This window comes from Neltuma alba, unplaced genomic scaffold, assembly GCF_004799145.2.
Source record: "Neltuma alba isolate B1F8T4 unplaced genomic scaffold, ASM479914v2 tig00000235_pilon, whole genome shotgun sequence".
Classification (NCBI taxonomy): domain Eukaryota; kingdom Viridiplantae; phylum Streptophyta; class Magnoliopsida; order Fabales; family Fabaceae; genus Neltuma; species Neltuma alba.
Window position 1 is genome coordinate 87,373 of NW_021631972.1, and position 8,765 is coordinate 96,137.

The window sequence follows — 8,765 nt, forward strand, 5'->3', positions numbered from 1 at the left end:
TTATTTAGAGGTTGGGCCCATTAATCTAGTTGAGTGGCCCACATGCACTTTGGTTGCATTGTCCCCCCATTGCATGTCAATTGCCATGAGGTTCCATCGTCTATCTCGCACCCATAAAATTAGTTAAAAGTAAGAAACTTACCTGATTTAATTAGTGACACTAAATATGTCAACAATTTGAATAATTTTTTCAGAACTATTTTTAAAATTTTGAATATTTAACATTATTACCCACCTTATTGTACGTTCTTCTAAGAGGAAGACATTAACATTACCTACCTTATTATCATCATCTTGCTAGTAGTATTAGCAGCCATATTATTTTGGAAAAATACATAATATCTTGAGTCCAGTCATACAACTTTTACGCGCTTATTTGGATTGGCCTATCATCAAAATTACAGATATAATTTATTGATATATATGACTTTTGTCACACCTCCTTTTATATCCCATTATACATTAATTAGAACTATTATAATGCATTTTTCAAAGTTTCCGGATGAAAAATTTTAACATCAAAATTTTTCTTTTTATTCTGTCTGTACACTGTTCATCCAAATTTGAGTCAACTTTGAAAATTCATAACTAATTCTAGAAAAAATCAAAATGAGGTGATTCTAATTTTTACACGAAATTAGCTAAGAGTTCTATAGAGGAAAAATATTCATTAGACTCAATTCCATCCAGAACAGCACCAAAAAATTCAACAAAAGATACTGTTCATATGGTCAATTTTTGAATTTCTAATATTTTAGCTCAACTTTGGAAGGGCATAACTCTTAGCACAAAATCCAAATTTAATGGTTTACCACTTAATTTAAAGCTAAAAATGAGATCTATAAGCTTGTAAAATCTCAAGGCTAGATTCCATCATTTGCTTATTACTTTATGTGTTACAAGATTGGCACTATTTAAGGAGATTTTATCTCTTAATGCCACTTTTCTAATTTATTTTCCCATTTTCCTTTTTCCCACTCTTTAGGAATTCTTCTACACACAATTACAACATGAGGGCATGGTATAAAATATACTTTACATTATATTCTCATTCATAACTCATTACAATTTAACATAAAATTCATTGGGACATTACATAACATTCCAAAACAACATAATATTCACCAAGCTTCTTTATCCCAATACCATTTCCTTGCCCTTGCCATCGGATGAACCGTCCCCTATTTGGTACATAAATTAACATAGGAGGAGGGAGATTTCAAAGAAATCTCAGTAGCAATTGAACTATAATTATCATGTAAATTAAGCAAGTTACAATGTGACATGTTATAAATTTCAAGACATCTTCAAGCCACATAAATTAATATCTAACAATATGCTAGGAGAGGAACATTAACACTTCCACATTAACACAATACAATGCATTTGGCCAAAGTATAAACCAAAGTTATCCAACCAACCAAAATCACAAAACAAGTTCCTCAATCCAAGCAAACAACATGATCACATTAAACAAGCAAGATAAACAATCAAATTATAATTCAATGTCTACCTTTTACTACTTGTCCAATTCGGTCACCTTAACGGACAATGATTCTCCTTGTCTCCTCCTCACAAAGCCTATTAAATCAAGCATAAATATAGCCTATATTAATAACCAAACAACTTAAACATAACACTTCATCTTTAACTTAACAATTTCCCTTTTTTTCTTTGACTTTTAACAAAATAATTCCTCCTTTAGAATCAATCCTCACGACTCATTCCTACACAATTTTTCATGAGAAATTCAAATATGAAATCAGATTTTTAAAAATCAAACTCCTTCCCCATGAAACTAGTTTGGCTGAATAGGGGGTATATGCTTCCAAAAGTTCTATTTTTGATTCCAATGATTTTAAACACTTCCCAATAGTATATCCCTACACAAAAATATATTTTAAACCTATTGAAATCATCAAATCAATGCAAAATAATAGCTGCCCCATGTACTATTGTCGATCGAATTGAGCACAGAACCCTAGGTGTATTTTCTTCTAAAAATCAATCCATACACCACTTAATCATGCTTATTCCACTTGATTTTTAAGACTTCTATCCTTTCCTAAACATCACATGATCTAGCAAAAATTTGGCAGCACCAAAACTTAGAATATTCAAGCCAAAACCCTTACTAACCAAGCTTGAAACTTAGGGATAGGAATGCTTAAACATACCTTGATGTTTCCCTAGTAAAAACTAGATGATTCCTTGCTCAAAACCCTCTATGTTTTGGCCTTCCTTGGTCTGGAATGAAAGTGGTAGCACCTCCCCTTATTTTTCTAATTTTTCCAACATTTTCTTGTATTTTGGGGGGCTATTTATAGACAAATAAATTGGCATTTTCCTCTGATTTTTGGATGCATAAAATGACATAAAATGAATTGAGTTGGAAGCCATCAAGTGCCTCATAGCTTTAGATTGAACCATGTGTTCCAACTCTAGAATTTTCCAATAATTATCCCTTAATTTTGCATTTTATTTAATTAATTTTAGTTGGGTCTGGAAGATGCACGAATTTGGACCCTTATTAGGCTCAATGTGGGCCCCACAAATGGTTTAAGCTGGTTCAAAAAGATGGCTCACAACCCAATTCAAAATCCCAAAGCAATTTGAAACTTTATCAGTTACTATTTACTAGTAACATTCCATAATTTTTCTAGACCTCCAAAAATTCATTTCTCTCTATGATAATTCACCTTTTAATATGATAAAATGATCTGAAAATTTTCATAATTTTTTGCCACTTCTAGGTATTTATTTTAAATTTTGTCTGATTAGGCCTCTATCAGTAATTCTGAGAAAACATAAATTCTCTAAAATTAATTGCTAAATTTTCAAGGCCTAAAAATAATTTTATAAATTCAAATAAATATTTAGATAATTTATTCATCTTTCTTCCAAATTTATTGAGGCCTCTAACTAATTAAAATAATTATTTTACTCTGATTTTCTAATATTTTCTTGAAAAACCTCCGTTTACAAGAAATTCTGTAATAATTTATTTTCACAATAAGTCCTCCTCTCGGGTCTCAACCAAGTTTTTAAAACCTCTAATTTACATTTTTCTCATTTTCAGGAATTTTCTAGAATTTTTCTTAAATTTTCCCGTTTTGCCCTTTCTAGACTGATAATTACAAAAATGCCAGCCTGGGCCTTATCGGGATTTCACACCAAAAGTTGTTTCACCTCCCCATCTAATTTTTACATTGGCCATCATCCTAATTTTTGATTCTCTATATCCAGATGAAATTTCTCGAGATGTAACAATTCCTCCCTCCTCTAAATAAATTTCGTCCTCGAAATTTTAAAACATACCTTACTAGAACAGTTTTGGGTATCTGGCCTTCATGTCATCCTCCTTTTCCCACATAGTCTCTTCTTGAGTCAACCCTCATCGAACTGAGGAAATCAATAATTCCTTGTTGGTTTTAACACCAAAAAAAGGAAAACCTAAAATGGTGAATGAATTTTGGCCAATAACCTTATGTAATGTGTTATATAAAGGAATCTCAAGTTGATTTACTGCTTTTTTGTGAAGCTATAACAAATCAGTCTATTACAGATTTTGTGTAGGTTCCAAGACCTGTCTGGCCAGAAAGTCAATAATATGAAAACAAGAATTTTTTTTTCCTCAAAAAAATATGGACAAAGGTTGAAGAGAGAAATTTGTGATATATCCGAGTTCGAGTATATGGATGATTTAGGATAGTGCTTAATTAGGCGCTCATATTACTAAAGGAAAAGGCTCAAGAGGAAAGTTTCAATTTATCATAGATAGGATGCAAGAGAAACTAAGTGGATGGAGAAAGCAAACACTCTCTAGTACGAAGACTAACCTTGGTGGAATTTGTAACGAACCAGATGGCTGTCTACTATATGTAACATTCGCACTCACTAGTTGAAGTACAGTGACAGGTAGAAAAAATCCAGTGTGACTTCATATAGGGAAATGGAGAAGGAGGAAGGAAGATGATAGGATTGGGGAATATGGGAATCGAAAAGGAAAAGGAAAAGGTTTCCATAACTAGAATCTGTGTTCTAGAATAAGAGAGATAAAGTTTTATCTGAATAATATTTAAATTCATTCTCAAATGTCTTACAACTTGAACTTAAATAAAACCACCCATAACTGAATCATAAACTGCCATAAACATCCTAATAACCAACTATTGAAATAAACACTATAACTGACACATAAGACTTAATAAAAACACATTAAGACAAGACATAAAACCACCCACTTAAAACAGAATGCCTTTTCTTATAATAAACTTGTAAGGGACATCGACTCCTATCATTAACGTCCCTTAGGAAATTAGTCTTGTCCTCAAGGCGGAAAGAGGGAAATTGCTTAGAAAACAGATCATAAAGTTCCCAACTAGCATCTTCTTGAGGTCTGTTCTGCCATTGGATAAGAAGTTCAACATTAGTTTGGCCGTTAGCATCAGTAGTGCGGGAAGCCAAAACAGTTCAAGTAGCAACACTAGCTCCCAATCATCAGTAATAGGGAGTGGAGGCAGTGGATGTGTCGGAGCAGCACCATGAGCAGGTTTAAGCAAAGAAACATGGAAAATAGGATGTACCCTTGACTCAGGAGGTAGCTGAAGCTCATAAGCAACTTTACCAATCTGTTTTATCATGAGATAAGGCCCAAAGAATCAAGGAGATAGTTTTTCAAATGATCAAGAAGCAAGTGATTTTTGGCGATAGGGCTGTAGTCGAAGAAAAGCCATGTCGCCAACCTTGAACTCCACATCCCTCCTATCCTCATCAGCTTGAGCTTTCATCTTAGCCTGTATATTCTGCAAATTGTCTCGAATTGTAACCAACACAGCTTCACATTCAGAAATAAAGTCTTCTAAATCGGCAATAGCAATGGCACCCTTAACAAATGGCAAGAGAGATGGAGGTTCACGGCTATGCACAATGTGGAATGGTGCAAAACTCGAGGAGCTATGGTAATTAGAATTATAGGAAAATTCAGCCCAATGCAAGAAATTGCTCCACTTCTTAGGATGCTCTTGAGAAAAGCAACACAAATATGCCTCCAATCCTTGGTTAACTACCTCAATTTGACCATTTGTTTGTGGATGGTAGGAGGTGCTAAATTTCAGGTTAGTACAACTCTACTGGAAAAGCTCCCTCCAAAATGAACTGAGGAATATAGGATCCCTATCAGATATGATTGACTTAGGAAACCCATGTAGCTTAACTATTTCTTTACAAAAAATGTCAGCAACAGACTCGGCAGTGCAAGGCTTGCACAATCCAATGAAATGAGCAAATTTATTGAATCTGTCCACAACCATCAATCCATTTGATTTCGAAAGTCCATATATGAAATCTAAAGAGATATCTTCCCAAATTTTGTCAGGGACAGAAATGGGTTGCAATAACCTAGCAAGGGCCTGAAGAAGAAATTTATTTTGCTGACAAACAAGATAGTTCTGCACAAAGGTTTTAACCTCCTCCTTCATAGTCCTCCAGTAGAAATGCTGTTGAACTCTCTTCAAAGTTTTCAGAACACCTCTATGACCACCTACAGGTGAAGAATAGGCTTCAGAAATCAATGTATTACTAAGAGTTGATTGGGCTGGAACAACCAATCAATCTTTGTAATACAGCTTGCCTGAAGAAATCACAGAGTGAGTGATAGAATGGGGGTCAGATTTGAGAGCAGCGATAATGGAGGCAATATAAGGATCTTGTAACAGCTGCTGCTCCAAATTCTGAAAAATAGTTGTATGAGGAACAACCAAAGCAAACATTTTAGCAGAGTGTGATTGCCGAGATAACGCATTTGCCCCTTGATTTGATGATCCAGATTTATAAATAATGACGAAGTCATATGGGAGCAATTTCATAATTAGTTGTTGCTGCTTAGGAGTGGTCACACATTAGTCAAGTAAATATTTCAGGCTGAAATGATCTGTACGAACTTCAAACTTCCTTCCCAATGGAGAATGTTGCCATTTTTCCACTGCTTTCACTAAAGCTAATAATTCTCTATTATATACAGACTTGTGCTTCTTAGAGGAAGACAACCCTTTACTATAAAAAGCAACAGGGTGTCCATTTTGCTATAAGATAGCCCCAGTTCTTGCAGATGAAGCATCACATTCCACAACAAATGGCTAAGAGAAGTTAGGTAATTGAAGAACAGGAACAAATGTCAAGGCTTGTTTCAAGCGCTCAAATGCAACAGTTGAAGATTCTGACCACTGGAAGGCGTCTTTCTTAGTCATATCAGTAAGTGGTCTAGCCAGTTGTCCATATTGGTGGACAAAACGTCTGTGGTAGCCAGTAAGACCAAGGAAGCCATGTAATTCTGATACATTTTACGGGAAAGGCTAGTTCAAGACTGCTGAAATCTTATCCACAGCCACTCCTGCACCCAATATTACATGTCCTAAAAAGGAAATTTCTGACTGAACAAAATGGCATTTCTTAAGATTAGCATAAAACACATTTTGTTGCAAAGTCTGCATAGTTATCCTCAAATGAGCCATATGTTCTTGAAAGGAGCCACTATAGACCAGTATATCATCAAAGAAAACCAAAATGAATTTTCTAAGATATGGTCTAAAAAGGTCATTCATGACTGCTTGAAAAGTAAGGGGCATTTGTAGGGCCAAAAGGCATAACAATAAATTCATAATGCCCTGAGTGAGTTCTGAAAGTAGTTTTGTGTACATCTTCTGGTAAATCTCTAATATGATGGCAACCAGAATGCAAATCAATTTTAGAAAAATATTTGGCCCTATGAAGTTCGTCAATTAACTCATCAATAGTAGGGATAGGATACTTATATGGTATTGTAATTTTGTTGAGTTCTCTGTAATCCACACAAAACCTCCAAGATGAATCCTTTTTTAACACTAGAAGCACAGGACTTGTAAAAGGGCTGACACTAGGCTGTATAAAACCTTTCTTCAACAAATCATCAACTTGTCTTTCAATTTCATCTTTTTGGGAATAAGGGTATCTATAAGGATGGATGGTAGGTGGAACTGAGCCCGGATACAAGGGAATGATATGACTGTTCTCCCTCAATGGAGGTAATGATCGAGGCTCCTTAAACATCTTGGAATACTGTTACAGGAGTCGCTGCACATGTTGATCTATCCAATCTTCTAAGCCTGTGCACGCATAACTATTCAAAGATGCATATTGTTGAGGTTGTGGGTTCCCCCTAAAACTTGCAATGTTTACCATCCACCCAAGAGATCATGAACATTTTCTGCCAATTAGCTTTCACAGTATTTAGAAATGCTAGCCACTGTATTCCCAATACTACATCCGCTCCGCTAAGGGAAAAAGGAAAGAAATCATCCTTAATAGTGAGGCTCTGCACTTGTACTTCCAGTTTCTTACAAACCACCTTGCAAGAGGTAATTTTCCCATCTCCTATTTGAATTCCAAAAGGAGGAATTTACTGAACGGGAATCTTTAACTCAGTCACCAACTTCTCAGAGATGAAGTTGTGAGTTGATCCGCTATCAATTAAAATGAGGACCTCCCGAGAGAGAATAGTCCCCAACACTTTCATGGTAGTCATCGAAGAGATTCCAAGAATCACGTAGAGTGATATCTCGGCCAATTTTGAATCCTCCGTAGGTTCTATCTCACGAGTTGTCTCTGAGTCTTCGTGAACATCATCTGTTAATTCCATTAAACAAAGGGAAGTAGATTTGCAATGATGTCTAGGGGTAAATCTATCCCCACATCTAAAACACTGTCTCTTATCTCTCCTTAACTATCAATCATGCTTAGAATTTATGCGATTGGGCGTGACAGATGCGGAAGTGTTCAAATTGGAACTAGGTAACTGTTTCAGGTACTTATTTTGCGAGATAGAGGATGAATAACTTTTAGAAACTGAATTTGAAAAAGATTTTGAGAAATAATATTTATTATCTTGATAATTATTGTTCCCTTTGGTAACACGTGTTGACCTAGGATGTTGGCCAGAACGATTTGCCAACAATTTCGCCTCAAACTCAATTGCTAGGCGGGCAACTTTATAAACAGTACAGGGCTTTTGTATTTTCACATTGTGTTGCAATTCTTCTTTCAGCCCGTTAATGAACACGGCTAAAAGATAATGTTTACGCCACCCTACAGCCTAAGAGGATCTTCTGTTAAACTCTTACCTGTATTCTTGTTCTAATCCAATCTGTTTGATGCTATAAAGGAAAAAATCCGGATTCTAAAATTTTGTAGGACAAAAATGTTCATGAAAAATCTGCAGTAACTCTTCCTAAAATCTAATTGATCTTCCTAAAGATGCCTAAGTGAAGACATCCAATGCATCCCCCTCCAAATACATTGCAGCCACTTTGACTTTAAGGTCTTCAGGTGTTTGGTAACACTTGAAAATACTTCTCCGCCTTCATGAACCAGCCTCAAGGATCCCCTCCTTCAAATTTTGGAAATTCCACCTTAGTATGAGGGCATTTAGATGGTTTTTTATTCCACCATAGATCTTTATGTTCATAATGATCTACATAAAGATCTACATTCTCTTCAATAGCTGGTCTTTTATGTTGAAAGTTTGAATCCTGTTGTTTAAGCTCTTCCATGTCAGGGTCCAATCGAGTTAGTTTCTGCACAATTATTGATAACTGTTGTGTGAGTGTGTCTTCATTGGGGTTTGCAGAAGGTTCTATGCTAGACGATTCTGGGGTAGGAAGAAGAGAAGGGTTGGTATTGTTAGAATTTTTGGTTTTTCCCATTGAGTCCCGAAGAAGCCAGGATTAATG

The 8,765-nt window shown here is 35.4% G+C and overlaps 1 protein-coding gene across 1 annotated transcript; it reads right to left on the reverse strand.

The window, feature by feature from the left end:
- Positions 1-4,310: 4,310 nt before the first annotated feature.
- Positions 4,311-7,675, reverse strand: LOC114761176 (uncharacterized). Its single transcript, XM_028950532.1, has 6 exons — positions 7,440-7,675; positions 6,165-6,294; positions 5,633-5,732; positions 5,248-5,542; positions 4,746-4,956; positions 4,311-4,631 (listed from the first exon to the last, which is right to left on the reverse strand). Exons 1-6 carry the CDS (start codon positions 7,673-7,675, stop codon positions 4,311-4,313), a joined length of 1,293 nt encoding a protein of 430 aa, XP_028806365.1.
- Positions 7,676-8,765: the final 1,090 nt, after the last annotated feature.